At 36.5% G+C, this 22,255-nt stretch overlaps 1 protein-coding gene across 14 annotated transcripts in view; it reads right to left on the reverse strand.

The window, feature by feature from the left end:
- Window positions 1-2,233: 2,233 nt before the first annotated feature.
- LOC135205265 (band 4.1-like protein 3) overlaps window positions 2,234-22,255 on the reverse strand; it is a 141,702-nt gene continuing 121,680 nt past the window's right edge. For 10 of the 14 annotated variants that reach the window (XM_064235621.1, XM_064235616.1, XM_064235617.1 and 7 more), the window contains 9 exons: window positions 19,768-19,884; window positions 15,479-16,780; window positions 14,911-15,024; window positions 14,314-14,448; window positions 12,914-13,048; window positions 12,028-12,132; window positions 10,585-10,683; window positions 7,359-7,561; window positions 2,234-6,754 (listed from right to left, as the gene is read on the reverse strand). In XM_064235621.1, coding sequence (XP_064091691.1) covers window positions 7,382-7,561; window positions 10,585-10,683; window positions 12,028-12,132; window positions 12,914-13,048; window positions 14,314-14,448; window positions 14,911-15,024; window positions 15,479-16,780; window positions 19,768-19,884 — 2,187 coding nt within the window. In that variant the 3' untranslated portion in view covers window positions 2,234-6,754; window positions 7,359-7,381. The remainder of the gene's footprint in view (window positions 6,755-7,358; window positions 7,562-10,584; window positions 10,684-12,027; window positions 12,133-12,913; window positions 13,049-14,313; window positions 14,449-14,910; window positions 15,025-15,478; window positions 16,781-19,767; window positions 19,885-22,255) is intronic. The other 4 variants (XM_064235622.1, XM_064235624.1, XM_064235627.1 and 1 more) reach the window with 4 other exon arrangements.

Here is a 22,255-nt window from a genome sequence, read left to right on the forward strand (position 1 = left end):
CTCTCATATTACTTAAAATATCACCCATAATTTTTTATAACACAAACCTCCCCATTACTAAACATTATTACTTAACTGTACAGACCTTCCATAATTACTTAACACAGACAGGCCGTTATTATTTAACAGACCTACCGTAATTACTTAACACAGGCCTTCTATGATTACTTGACACAGACCCCCCACAATTACTTAACACATACGAAATCACTTACCAGAATACCACGTGTCAAAGGCAAGATCTTGTTTACATATGTATAATGAAGAGAGGAGCAACACGCATTACTCTTCCGAAGCCTAACGGGTGACTAAACCAAAACCCAGGTCACAGGTGATTATAGGACAGGCGAATTGTAAAGACACACCTACCTGAACTGTAGTGTTGCCATCGAATTTCTGCTAAATTGAGCAACTCTGTCTAAGTCGGGCGTAAAAATGTACGCTAAATGAGCGAGAATCTATGCTAAATGTGGTGTGGTTTTACGATAGATTTGTGATAATGTGTTTATTTCATACATTTCTGTCGTGAATTTCGAATGAAAACTGCGAAATGGGGATTTCAAACATTTATATTAGGTGAGATTATACAAACGTGGCTAACTTGACAACCTGACAATGTTTTGAGGGAATGATTGGATATAGTTGGTCATCTCGTGTTTATACGCGTTTATTATAAATACTTGTGACCACATTGATCAAAAGTGGGCTGCTTACAATTATCCTACACTTATACATATTGCCCTGCGGTCTACAATGTTCGGGCAAATTAGCCATTCATATATATATAGCTTTTACTCGAATAATAATGCTTTATGCAAACAGCCATACATAGGCCTATAACCTCACACCATCATATGCATATATGTCAGTAAGGGTGAAAGTATACTATACACATACATATGTATATTTATATACATGTATGAACTTACACTGTAGATATTTCAATCATATATATAGTCAATTTAAAGGTGTTTGTATGTATACATAAATATTTACCTACCTGAAGTTTGCTTACAAAAGTCCCTCTGCTAAGGTGTAAATAAATTATGAATATATTAACATATTTTATTAGGTTTATTGTCCTTTGAATTGTCTTACGTAGAAGTCTTCTATATTTTGGCCTCTAAGTTTGAAGTTTTAATAACATATTTGGCTATATTATATAAATAGGGTACAATAAATAAAAAGACATCTGCTATATTAATAGGTTTATCTTCATTTTTAATTTTTCCCTTTATACATCTTTTGCAGATGGTTGGTAGTTCAAGTCCAGAGATCTACACCAGGAATTATTCCAATCAAACCTTGCCTATTATTCGGGTTAGGTTTGTGCCACCATAAAGCTACATGGTATACTTTTATATCATTGGAGTTTAAAGGAGTGAAGATGAAAAACATTAAAAAAAAAAAAAAAAAAAAAAAAAAAAAAAAAAAAAAAAAAACAAAAAAAAAAAAAAAAAAAAAAAAAAATTCTTGGTACCTACTCGGCACTCACACCTTCCCACGGCCACTTTCCTTATTATTCAATGATGATTCGTAACAGGCTCTGACAGATTGGTTTATGGAAATTTTGGTATATGGCCAAACACTGGTTAATAAATACTTCAATTGCATTTTTAAAATGATAAATTTTATCATTTCCTTTGCAGGTACTTACTGACAATCTTACTTTCATTGACCTCAACATAAAATAAAGTGCTTCTAAAGCACTGTAGTTTTAGAGGTTAAACTCGGGTAGGGTATCTACTACTACGAAAAGATCCTTGCTAACAGTATAATTGTTGTTGTTCACACAAAAGCATTTCTTGTAAAGAGGAAACACATAAGTCTATTAAACATTAACCAGACTACTGAGCTGATGTTAATCAGCTCAGCTCTCTTAGGGGTGGCCTGAAGGCTTAGATATTTTTAAGTATAGCTAGGAAACAATTGGTTAGCTAGCAATGAGAGCTAGTGCTCATTGTGGGATCCAAACCACGTTATATCGAGAAATAAGTTTCTAATCCAGAAACATATTTTCTCCGACTCCACGTTGGGAGAGCGGGATATCGAACTCATGGAAACATAACTTCATAACAACATTCCTGTTCGACTTGTCACCTGCTGTAAAAGAGTAAAGATTTTGTTTACGTACATAGATCCATAATACTCCTACTTCACAGATCTTGTTCTGGTAGTATCACAGAGCATCAAACACTTAATTACTTCTCTAGAGGTTTAATGAAAAGTCTGATCAACTTACCTAACATTTATTTTTTGAAAGAAAAATGTTACAACAACTGTGTTGAAAGCTGCACTCGTTCATAGTTCACAAAGGTCATATAATTATTTAGCAAAAATGATATAGTATGATGAAAATGAGTACAGCTGAGTGAAAAATATTAAGTGCACATGATTAATGAGATTCTTGTTACTTTCATATTTGATCAAGTGAAAAATAAATTCATGCAATTCTGCAAATACTACCAAGTTCTGGGCTAAAGCTAATTACATCTGGAGTCGCTGCACGCTTTCAAGTGAGAGAGTTGTAGCAATGTTAGGAAGCTGCGTGCTGGCACTTTCACTGCGCTGCCTCATTTCCAAACCTAAGCTACTTTTAAATTGAAAATAAACTTTGATTCTACAGATATACTTCATATTCTAGGTCAGTGCTTGGGCTATTCAAACACACACACACACACATACCCTTTTCATGGCCCTTGTTTCTGTGTGGAATTGCCATTTCAACCTCATGCACGCAAGCACACACTTAGTAATCTACAATCGTTCAAGCACAAACACAGAATACAAAGTTCAATTACAGTGATTGTGGAAAAGCAATCATACTGGAACACTGTCCTAAGGCAAGAGAAATCACGACCATAACCCTGAGGTTATGAGTCATCCCTCAAAATGTACAGCCCCGCACGGGAGCATTTCTAGCTTGATATAAAAAAGTACTTCCGTAAGATTCACAATGGGAGAAAGACAAAACTGTGTCTACTTATGCAGGAAAAATGCGACCCCTCCCTCCCTCAGAGCACAGCAGTATTGAAAGCTTTCCACTCATGGTTTTACTACCTAGGTATTCGGCTCCACCACCATAAAGAACGCATCTCCTGATACTGATAAATTCTTGCACCAGCAAAGGGAATTGTTGCCACAAGTAATTTAGTAAAGAGGGTGTATACAAACCTAATATAGGTTTGTTCTTTTAAGCTGCTGAATTCGCTTCAGTTTCATGAGACAGTGGCGGTTTCGTCACCCTTTCCTCGTGTGCCACGGAGGCGAGTCCATTATGGTCTTGAAGCACCTTTTACTATGTTCATTGCATAATATACAACTCTGACCTCTTTCTCTTTTATAAGGAATAAAGCCTTTCAACCAAATCCTAAACATATTAGTAGAAGAACTAACAGTATTAAAATAAGTGGAAATATGTGAGGATGATGATTGGCTAAGGACAGCGTGTAAAGAAGATAGGAAAACAAACTGGTCCACAGATATATTATGAATGTGCCACCAACCTAACCCTTTAGTATTAATAAAATCTTGTCCCCTCACACCAGGCAGGTACTCATCACAATTCACAGGTAATAAATGTTCCCGCTGTATGCATCGGCCTTAAAGTGAATATTCATCGTGAAGAAGTCTCAAAACTTCTTCCATACTTCTTCCTCGCTCAAGGACGCTTCTTTTGGGAGTAAAAGTAGGCACTTACATGGTGCACGCACAAAGACATACAACATCCTAACAAATCCCATTTTTCGTCGACTTCTAAGAAGCGACTTCCTTACCTACCTTGTACTATTTTGGCCTTTTCTGATATCTATAATCTCACGTGTTAAACTCGAGTTGCTTTCCAAGAACGCAACCAAGGGAAGAACTTAATGTAACCGCAAACCGCCGCATGCCGTTGTTTCAAGTAGTACGAAAATAAGAGGGTAATAATGTCTATAAATAATTGGGAAACAAAACTACTTTTCTACTGCTGCTTCCCACACTTACTTTATACGGTGATTATTCAAAACTCTGTGTAAGGTCAATGAAATCTGATAGATATAAACGCGAGAGTTACTCCTACTCAACATTGTATTTCCTCTTAAAACAACCTGACATGTTATGTTAAATTTGATATAAATTTCAGTGCGGCCAAGAAAAACAAATTCCCGGCCAAAGTAACAACCCAGCCACCTTCAGATGATCCAAAGCAATGTTAATCAACTATTTAGTTTTGCTAAACTTGACCTAGACAGTATTATTAAGCAGCTTAGGTCTAAAAATTATAAAGCCCTTTGCTATAGCAGAAATATAATGATAATAATAATGATGATAATATATACAATCTCAATATATTTTTACATTCTGCAAGTTCTATATTTAAGAATAAATAACTAAAGAAAAAAAAATTATGGAGCATGGGTATAAAAAAAAAAAAAAAAAACCTGCCCATAACTACATACAGCATGGGAATAAAACAACACCTTTCCAGTACATACATAATTTTACAGTAATTTTTAGCCTATTTCTGACAAAGACAACGTTGGCTGAGGCACTTTCATGATGCTACCATTCCTAAAGGTAGTTTAACACTAACCTCGTTGCTCTGACCAGAATTGAAAGAGTAGAAGAACCGCGTCTTCAGCTGTCACTCGTATTGCACGATACTTTTAGCTCCCTAAAAAACAATGCAAGCAGTAATCGCCAGGATCACATGCTAAGAAACAGCTACAAGAGGAGGATAATCTAACCCTTCACATTTCCAGCAACAAAGATGTGTAAAGGCAGGTCTTAGGGGATTCCAAAAATGCTTTCATTTGTGTAGACCCCAAATCCCTCCCAACTGGGTATGATAAACATTCTGTTGTCATGTCCATCCAATCTAGCATAATTTTCATCCATCCGGGAAAAGAAAGCCCTTTACGGCAACCAGGAAGATCTATTTATTTTTTTTTATAGTTTTCTTTCAAAGCCGTGAACCTATGAGCTTAGATGCTCATTACGATATGAAAACGTTGCAAGACAGCAAGCTTGACTTCCATACATGGGATGAAAATTCCTCCTTACAAATAACTACAAGGCTATATCACTGATCAATTTTTTTTTTATGTTTTGTTAAAATACTGCCAAGCTGAATCATCACAGGAGCTGAAGCCTATTATCATAACATGCATCGTTTCACATACTGAAAGAAACTATATATGAATTGCATACACAAACAAAAAATGATTAGCTCATTACATCAAACCATCTTGCATCATACACTGTTGAACTCAGTTAAGAGACAATGGACTAATATATATATATAACAGAATGTTATACCTTTACCATTTCGATGGCAGTTAGGAAACACAAAATAACTACAAAGAAAATTGGACAGCCTTTTCAACGTCATTACCAAGGTTGTCTTTGCTGCAAGACAACTTAAGAACTATCAACTCTTAGAACTGTAAAGTCTATACGCGTAAGGCAACACCAGCATACAGAAACGAATATGCTCTCAGTAGCTCTGCTAGTCTTGCCTCTTTGCTTACATTTCAAAAAATATTCAATATTTTCATATGTGAACAAATTCCCTTGGATTGGAATTCATTCAGTTATCACAAAACACTCACCTCTCATGATACTAACCTATACCTGCCCTTGGAAATATCACCTGATAATTCAAGTAGTTTTTCAACAATTTTCTTTATTATATCTAAAACTGTATAACTTCAATAACATTCTTAATACATTATAATTCCAGTGTTAATATATATGTATGTACTAATTGCAATGCCACAGACTTATTCGAAAGTGCTTATAGACTATCTGAACATGGTAACTGCAAGCTACAATAGTTAAGGTTAACCGGTAGCTGCCAACTTATGATTTTTACCTCAAGGAATTAGTCGAGAGACCTCAATTACCGTAGGACTAAAGCTACCGTATTCTTAAGCTACTGGGATAAGGTTATGTTTTTCGTCCTCCGTCAGGCAGTTAATGTTATTTGAGCTCAGGGAAATCTAGAAAGTACTGTGAGTTTTCAAGTTTTGAATTTTCTTCACCACCAACCAAGACACACAGAAAGACCAGGATATACTCTAGTTTCTTTTTCACTTGCCTTTTGCACGGGTCCCCACTCATTACATAGCTGAAATAAATATACAAACTGGTTGCATTCCACCTTACAAACGGTTATCACAAACAAAACTATTACGTTTACCTCGGAACTTCAGGTGTTGCTCATGTTTGTAAAAAAAGAAAATTAAAAGCCCTGCTGATGAAAGGATAACAAAAAGGTGCTACAGAAAAAAATCCGTTCGTCACTGAAAACGAGCTATCCAGTATGCTACCTACAGATCAAGTATGCATCTTTTATTTTAGAAATATAGTGACCACAGCTTATCAGTACAAAAAATTTAGTGGCTTTAAATGATTGCCTGAATGGTCAGTTTTAAAAAACTACCAACAATGTTACGAATAGATACAACAATCACCTTCTTGCTATACAGAGCTTACACCTTCTCGGTAAGTTTGCAAGCACGGTCTTCAACTAAAAAGTGGGTGTACGAAAAACAGAAACATATTCTATGCTAAGAAAGCCTGACTTGTCCAGACTAGGTTGGCAATGGAGAAATACAACCAAGTGATAGAAACAGAATTCTTTATGACTACTTCACCATGGTACACGGCTAACAAACTAGCACACTGGTGTCCAATAATCTAGAAATTTGCACATCTTGGAGGTGTTGCCATGTGTCGATTTCCCAGCAAGGCTCGTGGAAATAACAATCTGAAAAAAAGGTAAATGCTTAGTGTGATTTTCTGGCAATGAGTGAGAAACTAAACTAAAGGACACATAATTGTCTAACTGTTTCCATGACATTCAAACGTTTCAAGAAAAGCATTTCACTAAAATTGCATAAAATATAACCAGTTACTACGATTAATGGAGAACATTCTGACAATTTCCTTGAAGGGTTTATTTGCAAGACAGAAAAAAAACTCTTGACCATTGAAAACTAGAACAGAACAGAGTTTAGGCCTAAGGCCAAGCGCTGGGACCTACATAAGGTCATTCAGTGCTGTAACTGGCACTGACAGTACAAGGTTTAAAATGTGTACGGGAGAAACCTCACAGTTGCACTCGGAATCAAATGGTAAGAGACAGTGGAAAGTAAAATTGAAGAAAGAGAATATAAACGGAGTACTACAGTAAAAGGAATGCACGAGGGGTTGCAGCTAGGGGACGAAGGGACACTGCAAAGAACCTTGAGCAATGTCTACAGTGTATGGCATGAAGTGCACTAATGGACTAACCCCCTCCGGGGGATCAAAAGCTAGATATTCTGCATTGGGAAATCACAACCAAGAGGCTCAAAGAGCCAAACACCCACCTCTATGTAACACTCGAACCTCTTCACTCCGTCGACTGCTGCTGGATCTCGATTTTCTCCACAGTCATGTCAGGGTTCATACGCGTAGCCTCCTGGATGGCTTCGGTCAGTGCACGGTCGTGGTCAATGGGATCACCATCACTCTGAATGGTGATCTTTTGTTCCACCCTCGTCTCTAGTATACCATCCCGCTCTGTTTTGTACTAAATACAGCAGACATGTGAAAAAACTTGAAAACTCAGGCAAAACAGATGCACAAGATTTATAGAGAACATGAAATTAATACAAAAGAAAAAAAATACACAATACACATTACATAACCTTGATTTTCTACAACATCCATTGACTATCCTATCAACTAGTGTAAATGACTGGTAAATAAAAGTAAAATATACTGCAAAAATGTGCGAAGAACCATTCCACAACAACTAACTCACTCCCCCTCTCTTACTCTCCTCTTGGTTACTGAAAATAACATTCCATGAGTAACCAACCTTATTTTCACCATCAAGCCATTCACCTCTAAAATCTAACCACTCTGTCCAGCATGCCTAGTGCTACCATTATGGAATTAGCAGTGATGGGAAACGAACAATGACTCATACAATCATTTGCATGAGGAAAAAAATGTGTGCATTATTGCCCAGAAATCTACTGTGTGACAACTTTCATTTTGAGGAAAAATGAGAAAAGGAGAAAGTCTGTGTGCTGACACTGATGTTTATCAGATAAAATTCTGGATTATCAATTAGTTTTAACCCTGATAATCTAATGACAAGAGATACTAATTAAATGACTAATATCTTTTTATCAGTAAGACTTAAATTGACTGTGTACCTTGGTTAAAATAAGAAAAAAAGTTTGCTTCCTTCTTTTTCAAGTCAAAGCCAATTTTTCTTTCACACTTTCCCCAACATATGGCAAGCATTTGATACGTTTCAAAACCGAACATTTCACATCCATGACCACTATCTGGTTTTCCCTTCAAGTCAGTTATTACATCTACTATCACAAACCAGCACCTAATGATTGTGCTAAATGATTTTATGTTTATATAATTAAGTAAGGATAGACAGTTTCAAGTGGACGAGTTATAAAAAAAAAAAAGATAATGTATTCAAATACGTATCTCAACAACGGTTAAATTTGGCACTCATAACCCCTATCTGTGATTTTTGTCGAGTGTCTACCATTGGTAGAAAAACCTTACAATATACTGTATTTCACTTCTCACATATTACAGTATTAAGGTTTCCAAGTTATCTATCACCTACGTTATGAGGTATTCAGAAGAGACTTGACCAGGATAACTTCCAACTAAAATGAAACGTTAAGTTTGAAGACCATCATATCCCAACTAAATACAAACGGATAGTACAGGAATCAATATCAATGGCAAAGAATCAACAACAGGACAGTTTCAGATGTTTGGAATTCAAAATTCAACTCAGACAGATTCATACATACATATGCACATCTTAAAAACTAAGTCTAAGACTTGAAATGGTTTCTACAAATAAAAGTTACCCCAAGATAAAAATATGATTATACCCACATCAAATATAAATACTATTCCAAATTATCCTGAATTTAAAAACAGCAAGAAAAATTTAAAAAAGGATGAGACACGTTCTTATGTATTCAAAATGCTTTATAGAAAAATTAAATTATCTACCACCACCAAGGTCCTTCCCACAATGGGCAGCACGAACTTTGCACCGTCTCCAGTTGTGATACTGTTCAAGACTTTCTTATTGTCAGTCAAGTTATGCTTCTTATTTTACTTCTCGTATTACTCGAAACGTCACCAACTCAACACAATGCTAAATACCATGTGCTCCAGTACAAAGTTCGTGCTATAGGTCAGTCACCAGCCCAAATTACTGAAAGCAAAATGAAAAGGGGAGATAGTGAGGTAGGAGAGGCTAACTAGTAAGTAGCAAAAATAAAAATAAAAAAACTACTATAAGCACACAAAACAAGAATGCAATATCAGTCCCTCTTGGTAGCCTGATCTGGGATAGTCGTCAAAAACTGCGCATCTTCTTCCGCAACTCATAAAGACCTCGAGCTTCTCTTGCCCCTTTAGTCTGATCTGCTTCAGATAAAGTTTGCTAGGGTTTAGACGAGGAGGACAACTGATCTCCTAACAATGGAAAATGAGCTTTATGTCTGTGATTCACATGATTTTTAAAACTGGATAAACAGGGGCCTGAGGGAGACACACAAACAGTCAAGGGAAGGATATCTTGGCAAGGCTTTTACCATATCTTTTACAAATAAAAAGACACGAAGATGGAGGCACCGTTAAAAGAATATAAATTCTAATTCATAAATTAACGTTACTTGTTCGCTTGATCTGCCGGTAACTCTAAAAATTTTCTAAACGTGAATTGCAAACAATGTACGTACAAATATTCTGAGAATAAACTATTAGAACGTAGACATATGTTCAATAATCTGCAATCCACAAACTATTTTAAGAGGGACTTACGACCACAAAGCTAAATCAACTTCAATTACAAGATGGGAAAGGGCATAAAAAATATCTACAGGTTATCTGCAAACTAGCTCACATTTTCTGTGCTCAGACAAAAATGGAAAGTGAACTGAATCATCAGGAATGAAAACTACTTGGTAATAACTAGTGCAACTCTGAAAGAGTAAACAACTTGAAGAGTATAAATTATACATATGTATAAAAAAAACTATTGAGACTACATTACTTGTGTTAAGTTTTAGGAATACAAATACAATGGACACTACGGAATATTCAGAATATTTCTCGGACTTTGCTGTTAACAGTATGCATGAACTTTACTTTTTAAATCTGCAAAACTGAAGTAGCTATCAAGTGATTTCCAAATACTACTGACAGAATTGATTCATTCTGAGTGAACCTACACTATTTTCTTCAGTAGCATATTACTGTGAAATTAACTACAAAGGAGGAAGGGCTTCAACCAATACCTACTGATATATCAGCTGTTACAAATAATATAAAATAACATACAGCTTGCCATCGTCTATATAATCATCCTGGACAGATGGCAAGAATAAAAAATGAGCAACGCGTATTCTCGAAACATGTCAAGCCAGAGGGAGAGATGAGGAGAGGGAGAGGAATATGGAGGACAATCACAAAGTGGGCTGGGCTGATCTGTGTCAAGGTTTCCCAGGAGAGGACACAAGGAGGAAAGAGGGCATGACGGGACAGGACACCTACAGTGGTGGTCTCTACAGTGCGAGTTCGGGAGGTGATGGCCTGAGAGCTGATGATCACGGCATTTTCTTCAACACCATCTTCCAATCCCAGCACAGACACCTGTGGTAATAAAAAACGAAAGCCACACACTTGAGGCCGAGGAAACAAGAGAACAACGTAATGAGATGATCAAAAGGAAAGAAATAATTCAAAAGTTGATGAGATCAGCAAAACGTGATTACTCTATCAGTGAAAATTTTAACGTACGTCCTACGGCAAAATCAATTTCTTACCACTTGAAACTAAATCCTGATAAGGCAGCAGACTATAACTGAGTCACTGATTTCATCATTTACTTGGGAAAGGGTAAATAGTAAGTATACTACAATACAGGAGGTATAGTGGTGTAAAAACATAGGCCATGGCAGTCATATTATGTATCTATATGTAATATAGAAATAAAACACTAAAACGATCAAACACATACAATATACAAAAATGAATTAGCAAAACAAGCCCAGCAAGTACTAGAGAGCTTGCATCAAAGTTTCTCTATTAAAACTTACAGAAAAGCATTCATTATGCTCCATCATGTACAGTACCCTACTGGAAAACTATCATAAAATGAAAATAAGCCAGCAAATAAAGTTTCATAGGACTTGCATCACTGTAAATAATTACATTACAAAACTTATACCAGACCTGTTTAATAACTGCCCACACCCATCCCACAAAAAACTAGCACTTGTAACATGCAGAATTATATAAATGTAGAGATTCTGTTACCATTCTTCCATAAAATTTCAGACTGGTACCATTGCTAGTGTCAAATCATAATTCTCAAGCCACATGACTAATTTTTCAATTTGCGATTTACAGTATAGTACGATAAACCGTATCTTCCAGTGCTTACTGGGCTTAGAACTATTATTAAAGAAACTGCAGCTAACAACCCTTTAAGAATGGTTTATATTTTGCCAAAACAATGACTTAACTGCCATGAAATGAACAGTGATCAAATAAAACATCCACCAGAAGATTTTCATTCCTAACCAGTTTGCCTGGTCATATTTTTATGCACAATTCTTCTGATAACAGGGGAAGAAAAAAATCAGGCTTCACTTCAGCATATCACAATCCATAAAAAGCAAGATATCAAGAAATGGGATTCTAATTCAAATACATGCATTTTTTCCCATGCAATTTATCACGTAACATTACTTGTACGAGTACAACGAACGACCCTGTGGAAGAGCACAAGAACAGCTAGGACAACAATCCATGGTAAATCATCCTCATGGATTTGTCAAGTGTCTTGCCCAACAGCCACAGAAGTCATGTACCTCACACAAGCAACATTCTCTAACAACAAAACACACTCAAGGTCACCAACATAATCAGCCACTAGAAGCTCAACTTAATACTCCTAACAGCTTCTCATGGGCCACCAATACCGTCACCAACCTTGCGAGATTCAGTTTCCACAAGCGGGGGAGCCTCCATGCTTATGGTGGAGGTATCATAGCCGCTGGCATCAAAAACTTGTGCCTCGGTGGGGACAATACCATCCTGTAGCAGGGAGAGATTTTTGCGCAGCTATACTCCCTCTCCATTCTATTCTTTACAGTAAGCGTCATAAAATTTCATACCAGACTATATTTTACATGAACGTGATCACACAAATACTTAACTTTCTAAATGGATATCATACACACTCATAAGCATGTGCCATATCAATGTCAAATGTACAGCAGGGTAAGGAGTTTGGATTTACTGTATGTCTTGAGAAATAAAAGTGGTTACTATATTTATATATAAGCTAACACAAAAATCTTGAACTAGACATCTGGAACATAAATACAGTATACTGTACAGTAACAAATTATACAAACCAGAGGTAGCTGATACTATGCAAAACAATACCTAGTCTACAAACAGCATATACAGTATATTGTACATTATCTCTGAGGGGTAATCAACTCCATTCTTCATAGGTCCTGAATTCTGAAGTAATCATACAATTACATATTTTGTACCTTTATTTCATTACCAATTAGTTATGAATAATCTATTTTGACTGATTCTTATCAAAGCAACTATCCCTTTTTCCTTATAAACCGAGCTTTTAAATATTGTAGTATTCTCTTTGGATGTCATTTTGAGTAGTAGAACAATGCCAATTTAAATGGACTTCCCGTAACGCAAAGGCATATTCTATATACATTTTAGAATAATGGAATACAAGGAACATTTCTTAAAAATGAACTGCAAATACTTTTTCATACATACCAGGCAAATGCTCGTAAGTATGAGAAAAACAGTACATCAACCTGGCCAGACGCCAACTAACCTTGTTGACAACATCATAATCAGAATCAAGGGGGTCAACTGAGGTTCCGGAGTCATCGCTGCCACTGGAGATAGTGCGAGCACGGGCATAGTCGGGCTGGGGGTAATAGGGGGCTCTGGCATGGCCTCCCTCACCCTTTGAACAGGACGACACAAAGAAGGTTCACAGGACGAAGGGTTAAAGAATGCAATGCGTTTTCTTCCTTGCCTCTCTATCATGCAGAGGATTTTTGGGGGGTTAGGGGACGTGAGACTATATAAGAGAAAATGGCAATCACAGTCAGCCCTAATTCATAAAAGCTATTAATGATTCTCTTAGCAATACAGAAAGCAAACTTAATTAAGACTATGTATAAACGAAAGACGAGGTATAAAATCTGCTTTCCTATAAACAAATATTCGAGTGCCAAAGCAACTAGGATATGACTTCTGAAGACGTGCTTTTATAAGATTTAGTAGTTCTTGTTACTAGAGAGGACATAAGAACACTCAAAAGGGTTTATCTTGACATGAAAGATTAAGAACAGCTTTTTCTTATGTAATGACATAAAGGCAAATCTATAAAATTAGCTTCAAACACTGATTCGAGGTTCTGAGACCTCAAAGAGCCAAAATCCTGATGAAGTAATTATGAACTACTGTACTTATTAGATGCAGGAATACTACATTTTACCTATGTATTTGAAAAATCATGGGTACAGTAATTATCATATTATATAAAAACTTCTCCGATCACTACTGGAAAAGGGAAGAGGGGCAGGGAGGACCCTTCTGTCTTGTATGCCTGATTCAGAAGCTGTTGAATTTCAAATGGACTTTGTGTAACTCTAAATTAATATTAGCTAAAAATGATTAAAGCTAATACATTGTCCTAAATTACATAGGCAACTAAATTTCTTTGGTAAAAATCAAACAAAAGGATATGAACAACTATTGTTACAGCAATAATGTAATAAAAGTTGCAACTTGGCTTTTATTCAACCGACATTCTAGTTTTCCATTTTAACTCTGTGATGTACTTTTAAATAACATTGCACACCCAACAATAGCAATAAAGTACAAAGTTACGTACATTTAATTTTAATTTTGTAAGCACTGGATGTCAAACACTTGATAGTTACAAACCCTCCAAGTAGTGCTACTACGAATTCTGAATCAGACAAGTGGACAGCTAATTCTTATGCCTAGAGGTCACATTTCATAAGGCATAGAAGAGCCATGCTAATATCAGACTTTTCTTAAAATACTAGTCTATGGCATTACATGCAAAACATACATTTATCTTTATGTATTTTAATTCCTAGACATCAAAAGGCAATTGGTTATTGAATGGTTACAGGCCTTCTCAAGCATCAAGTACGCTGAACCTATCGCAAGTCCATGAAACGTATAAAATCTTACTCTTATGACGGACTGTGTAGCAGCATTGTCTGGTACAATGGAGCGCGACTGTTTCTTCACTTCTTGGGTGACAACGGTTTTCTCTTCGGTTGTTCCGGTTGTCATGGTTGTAGAAGTGAAGGTCTTTTCTGCTACCTAGATGAAGAGCAAGTAAACATATTTTAAAATAAATACAGTACAGTACTGTAATAAGAGCTCTAAGATTAATCTTTAAAAAAGAAAACCCTGCCACACAGAAAGAGATAAGGAAAATCAGTAACTTAAGTACAAATGAGAAGTTTCATTGCATTTTTCTTTTATAAAATTTTACTGAATATTTATGTATAAAATCTGAAACAACTAAATCATAACTACAGTAGATAACCTAAGGAAAAATTATCTACAAAATATCAAACTTTTGGGGGTTAAGACTTCCACCACTACACTTAGATGGATGAAGACCATTAATATTCTAATTCCTATGCCCTGCAAATAGTAATAAGTCATGGATTAGTATACCTGATCAAAAGAGACCATTTAAACTCCACAGTTACTTGAGGACTGGAAGTCATACATCAAATATGATATCAAGTTACTTAAAAATTGCAAGCTACTTACTTGCTGGGTTCTCTCCTTAGTACTCTTATCTTCGAGGCTCTGTGCAGTGATGGTAGTGACAGTAGTAGCCACGACATGTGGCTTCTCTCCACTGTCACCCTCAGCATGCTCTGCCTGCAAACCCATTCAAGGCATCAAGGCTATTTTAAGTACATGCAGAGGCACGCACCAGACGGTGATTTCTCACGACAATATTCTACGGACTTATGCTCTAAGATGCTCTTACTTTAACATGTCTCGTTTGCTTTGAATTTAAACTCACAAATTGAAACTGTTATCCGAGATGGAAAAAAGCTTAGCATTGAATTTTATAAACAGAAAAGCTCAGCATTGAATTCTAATAAGTATTAGGCTTTAAATACTACAATAAACAATTTCACTGTCATATTATGAAATAAATGTTTCTGTTTTTGAGTAATGTATCTTCACATTGGGTTTCATGCCACCGAGAGTAATTTACAACATGCCCATATAATTACAAAGCATCAAAAGAAGACAAAAATCTAGCAAAATCAATAAATGTGGACAAAATGGAATAGAAACAATCAAAAGACTACCAAGATCCCACCTTTTGGCTCTGAGTGTTCAGGGACACTTCACCTGTTCCCAAATCTTCCACTTTCTGAATGATGTCCTCCGAGACACCTTCAGCGTCCTGCACAAAGGTTTTCTTTGTCGTCGTTTTGATTATCTTGGGAACGGTGGAGGCTTCGTTTTCATTTTCCTGGACGCTCGCAACAATGGACGGATTAACGGTGATATCTGAAGACGAGTGATCTGCTGTGTAGGATATATCACTAGTGGTCACAGCTGGGTTTACAATGAGCGACGTGTTGGAGTGGTCGGCCATGTACGACCTGTCAGAGGCAATGAGGGACTCGTCGATGTCCCTGGGCTCGTTCCCCTCTCGAGTCTCAATGACCACACTCTCGTCGGAGCTGTCGTCAGAGCTGTCGGACGAGGAGCTGTCACTACTGCTGCTGCTGCTGCTGCTGCTACTGCTTGTGGAGGATTTGCGGTCTCTTCCGCCAAAGATGCCGAACTTTCCTTTTTTCTTACCTTTGTCTTTTGCTTTGTCTTTTTTATCTTTTCCCTTGTCTTTCTTGTCCTTATCTTTTCCTTCCTTCTTGTCTTTATCTTTGTCTTTCTTTTCCTTGCCTTTCAGTTTATTGTCCTTGTCTTTCTTATCTTTTCCTTTCTTATCTTTGTCCTTCTTTTTCTCCAGTTTTGCCTTTTCTTTATCAGCATCTTTCTTCTTATCACCAGCTTTCTTGTCTTTATCTTTTTTGCCTTTCCTCCCACCCAAGAAGCCAGCGATTAACCCTGTGGAGTCGGCTGAAGTATTTATGGTTGTGTCGTCAACCGACGTTTCAGGCAAAGTGTTGTCTGGTGAAGATAACTGGCTCTCGTTGCCAGAGGCTGCTGCCTCCAACTTCCTTTGGTTTGTAGCTGCCACAATGTCTTCTTCAGCTCCCAGTTTGCTCGTTTTCCTTTTCTCCGCCGTTTCGGCCACCTTCTGATCTTCCCCCGGGGCGTAATTGAAAGCATGAGCTTGGGCTCTTCTGATCTCTATAGAATGTGGATCATTGTTGAGCTGGCTGCCGTCTCCGCCACTTTTGTCGTACGTGAAACCGTGGGTGGTCGGACTGTACGGCCTCCTCGGTTCTGACTCGAGCTCTTCGTAGGAGTACTGCCTGGTAAACGGAGGAGAGCCCGTCGGGTCATTGGCCGCGGGGTCGTGGAACACTGTCCGATGCGTTTTCACCAGGGGGTCGCCAGCCTCACACACACTGCCTTTATCTGTGCCTGGTTTCTGGCTCTCCATCGTTTTGTAGCCAGGAGGAGGGGTGGAGGATGGAGGGGCACCATTCTATTCATGACAAAACAAAAATTCGTGCAATAACTAAAACCACAAAACAAACGGACAAATATCACTAGCATGTTCATCTTGCAACTGCAAGCTAATGGTGAGTAAAAAAAAACTGAATGGAAAAACTATCAGTGGCTGGCAATACTAGACATCCTCCACATAAACTGAAAAGGCTCCAAACCATGCAGCATTCGTGTCCCACTGATCATTACAGAACATAATAGAAAACAAAATTACACAAGCAAATGAAACAATTAGTACTGAAAATAACTGATAATATTTCCCACATGAAAAATCATTTGCCTACTCATAAGTAGCCTTTACACTAACACTCTGGCAGTAAATTACCTTGAGCATATTCTGTCCAGCCATTCAAGCAGGTTTCTACCTAACTGTCAATTACACGCTGGAAATCAATACTAGCTTGCCATAACTAAACTCACGACGAAGCAAATACTTTCAAAGCCCCACAATTCGTGGTGCACAAATCCAATGTAGTTTTCAACTCCGGGCAATTCTGAAGATGCGAGATCATCTTTCGCGTTAAGACGAAAATAAGAGCAGTATTTTATTTATGCTGTAACAAAAGCTGTCACACAATTTTATGGATGTGTTTCGTCCTTACGCATTTTCTTGCGCTGGGGCTTTCATCAAATATCCTGGGAGATATTCAGAATTTAAAATCGACGAAACATCTGCAATGCCTAAAGGGTTTACTTTACTTTAGGAAATGTTTATTCAAATGATCTTAGTACAGACAGTGATAGTAATTTGTCAAAGCTTAAGTGCAATAATGAAGTGATAAATGTGCTTAGTGCTTTTTAGGTCACTTATTTAAATTAAAAAGTTTATTTAACAAAAACATTTAATAAATGGCTCTATAAGTTGATCATTTTTAATTAAAATCCTGTTACAGAGAAGTGCATTGGATCTTCTGGCTTCAATCAAGGGGGGTGCTTCCTCGTGAATTTAAAACGTTAAAAAATCAAGAGCCTAAATGATGAACTGGCCTAAATTTCCAAGTCATGCCCAAATGCATGCTTCATAAAATAAGAGAGGAATGGTTGGAGTCAACTGAAAACACTATAAATAAACATGCTTCTCGTTTTACTTAGCCTAACAGATTTTACAGTATAACTACACTATAGCCTCGTCTGTCACTGTGGAGGGATGGATGGCTTCCCATCAAACAATACATGAGAAAATGAAGCAGTAACCAAGTCTTGAAATATTATCATATTCTTGTACTATATTTATGAGAGCCTTGGTAACCATATTGGTTAATTAGCAATTAAAGTCTGCTGCAAAGGTGCATCAAGCATTTCTAGTATAGACTCAATTGAGTGAGATGTATAAGAAAAAATCAAAGATATGTCCTGAACCTTGAACAACAACGCTCATCTAACTTCTGTAACCTAGCTCAAACTTTCAATTCAGTCCGAGTACTATTCAAAGTTTCCCTAACATGCAACATAAAAAGAAAATTCTTATTTTAGGATACATATTTCTTGTGACTTCTACTTTCTGGGATAATGAAGAAGTGAGCGCTTTGTCGCAATGCTTACTTGTAATTCGCTAGCATAAGCACTTGTACTTTGGCAGCCAATGTTCTACTTCCCACACCCTTTAAAAAGTAGTTCAGCTGTTTTAATTTTTTCAATTCTTACTAAAGAGTACATTCCAGTATCAAAATCTTAGTGCATTCTAGTTCTTGAACTTCAATTTCCAAGAGAAACTATTTTTATTCTGTAATGTAAGAGAGGATAGGTCAGTCAGAATTGAATATTACCCATCTAGTTTACAAGACCGAAATATATACAGTACTGAGTCATGATTCTCCATTTCCCAATTACATTTAAATCTTTTATAATCCACTGGACCTCAAATACTTAAGAGATCACATCAAGCTTTGGTTTTTTCCACTAACACTATTACGTACATATATAACAACACTTCATAACTATATATTTCCTATAACCCTTAGAGGCGATTTTACTTGCATTTCTACTCTGATTTGTGAATTCCTAAAGAAACAAAGAAGATATCTATCAAATCACCTTAAATTTCAGATTCAATTCCTGACCGCATCAACAAAAATTGTTGACAAACAGCAAAAAATACTCAAAAGTGTCAATCATTTTATCTTTATCTAATGGCCAGGTAGACTCTTCCAACATGAGGTTATCATGCGTAAGAAATTATATATGAAAACTGCTACAAGGTATTTATACTCAAAACAAATTCATTCTCTCTTCTGAAATAATGAAAAATTCACATATAAATAACCTAGCTTGACTCGGCATACAACTAGGTGGAATGTTCATGACTGAGAATACCATTACAAAAAAAATAAAAATAAAAATAAAACAATTTCATACTCATTAATGATTATCTATGGATAATTACAATGGAACATCCTAAAAGAGCCTGCCAGATATGCATGTCTACTATTACGGCTACCAGTTGAATTACAGGACACTGGACACAAAACAAAGTTTTGCTGAAAATTAATATAGTGAAATATCCCTACAAAACGTATAACGTGGCCTTCCACAAGGCAACACTGGCACCAGATAAATAACAGCAAAATCCAGTGTCTTGGAAAATCCCCCCAAAATCAGACACGTCGCAAATACACGTAGAATACGACTCCCGTACACAAACTACATCTCACAAAAGCAAAACAAAAATCAAGAAAGCCATCAACACAACATCCCAGTACAGTGAACAGACAGGGTATTTATTATTTAAAGGTTGCTTAATCCTACTTGGCGGCACATTCTTTTCTAATGAGAATCTTTAAACACAGTTCTGGGTTGCATGTTTCCCAACGTTTTAGGAAAGCGATCGGCGAAAACAATGTGCCGCCAACTGTAGGAGCTTGCCACAAATAACAAAGGCCTCCTGGCATCAAAACCCTCGGCTGACAGCCGAGTGCGCTTGTGCTCACTAAACAAGGCAAAAGAAAACAGAAGACGAGCGCTTACTTTAGCTGCTGCTGCCGCCGCTGCCTCCTCTTCGGCCAGAGCTATCTTCTCTGCTCTCTTCTTCGTTGCCTTCATGAGATCGGCCATGGGTAAGACGGCAACGCCACCTACAGGCTTCTGTAAATGCAATATCCCGAGACAGTCAGTAAAATTTCTTGTCATTAAGCGGTTTTGAAACTGTTCTCCTCACCAGGCCATTTATCTCTGGATTTATATTAAGCTGCTCATTTCAAATGTACGTACTGAATTTTAAATTGAAAAAGTGCACATAAAATAAGATCAATATTCAAATTGAGAAAGTGGTCTGTTCTTCTGTTGGCGACCTGACAAAGTCAATCAATAAACTGAACTATTATGATATGGAAAATTACATCATGGCAAGTGCTGGTGAAATTCTGTACTAAAGAAAGTTTACATGTGATTCATCTCTCAGCGTCCTCAAAAACATTCTTCCCCTTTCCCAGATCATCGTCGTCGTCGTCGTTAATCATTCCAGCAAGTTAATGAAGTAATGTGGTCATCCAACGACAGGACATTTTAGGACAACGAATGACATATTCCTAAACTTAATTTCCTTAACTGATCTTTCTCTACCATAAACCAATATGACATTTGTTTCTCTAAGTTCAGCAAATTTCTGCCATTTTTTTTTCATGGGCTGCTTACTTGAGCAAAGAACCAGCTTAATCTAGCAACAATAAATGCCACTTTCACAGAGAAACAGTCATTTTCTTTGCCAATGAATATGAAATGCAATAGTCATCTATAACATATGCATGTGAGCAGACACACTGACAGACAGACAAGTGGAAGTTCTGGTGCTCTTGGAAAAAAAAATGAAATAAATAAATAAAAAAAAAACATTCAAAATACTTTTAACCTCAAATGGATCTACTTAAAATATTAAAAGCCATCACAACAATTCTCAGCCATACGATAAAGCCTTTAAACCCTGTCACACAAATAAGCAGCTTCACAACAGAGAAAGACAGCATAATTAGAAAAAATATATTTTCAAATGATAACAGAAAATAAACTAATAGGAATATAAAAAAAGCAAAATTGATTCACCTGAACTGAATATACTTGTCCCATAACTAATTTACGAGAGATAAAATACCTCACTACAGGAAAATTTACATAATTTCCATTTGAAGTTGTTTCATGGAATGCTAAGTGAACAAAGAAAAAAAACAGAAAAAGAAAATTTTCAAACAAGCACAAAATTGTGTGCTTCATACCGTTACTAAACCGTCATAACTATATACTTAGCTACGTGAGACAATACTTGCAGGCAATCAGGTAGAATTGATAAAATGACCTTTTTATTATATCTTCGAGCATCTCTTGACTTTGTAATACTGCAAGACACTGAATATAGTTACAAATATTTCATAAATTTGTTAATTTCTGACAATGTAATGTCTTCACAGGCACAACTTTCAGTGTCATCATAACATGTACGTACTTGACAGGTTACTATTCTAATATATCAATAATGCTGAAGTTCTATTCTAACATATCAATAATTCTGAAGTTACACAGAAGGAAAAGCTAACATATTAACAATATACAACAAGTATATGTATTATAAACTATAAATATCCTCTTTCAAACGTAATGGTCATATTCTGAATAACAAGTTAAAATCCAACCCTAGCAGCAATGATTTCTGCTAGAAAATAAAATCAAACTTATAACATTTTTTGAGTTTACAACTTTATACCTTTGATGAAATAAAATGTGTATGTGAATGCGTAAATAAACAAAATTTGTGATTTCATTTTTCATGAAATAGATGCTTTCTATTAAAAACTCAAGTGTTATAAACAAACATACAATCTGACAAAGGGTTACTCAGTATTAACACATTAGTGTATGGGAGGGGAAGGGGGTATGACAAGAAACTGAAAATGTGACTTAAAAAATCAATTCATAAACAAAGTTCTGCTTGTAAATGCCAATATCATACAACTAACATTCTCGAGAGGAATTTACACGATCTCTATACAAAAGAGTTTGGGAACCAGTGCCCGGTGTACAGTGAGAGAAAGCAGAGCCGACTTTGAGAAAACAAATTATATTCCAGACAAATGCCCAGAAGCAAACCAGAAACCAGAAGACACTCTAAGAATGTGAACGAACGCACGTACGTCTAAAACTTAAAGCTAACACACCTTGAGACAGAAGAGTCAGTATAGAACATGGACCTTGTATAAATAGCAACTCCTCAATAAAACTACTTGCAAACTGAAAACAGGCAAAAAAACCAGATGCATTACTGAGCTAACATTTAAGTTCGCATGCTACGAGATCGTTTATGTTACAGGTACAACTTATACACAAGTACTTTAGACCATTGTTATACCATACAAATAGAAAATAAAACTAGACTGCCCATCACTTTAAAATTAATTTTATATCTATTCTATGGTAAAATTTGGATTTAAAAAGTGACATTATAAAAACCTTAATATGGATTTGGCAG

Source organism: Macrobrachium nipponense, chromosome 49 (assembly GCF_015104395.2).
Source record: "Macrobrachium nipponense isolate FS-2020 chromosome 49, ASM1510439v2, whole genome shotgun sequence".
Lineage (NCBI taxonomy): Eukaryota > Metazoa > Arthropoda > Malacostraca > Decapoda > Palaemonidae > Macrobrachium > Macrobrachium nipponense.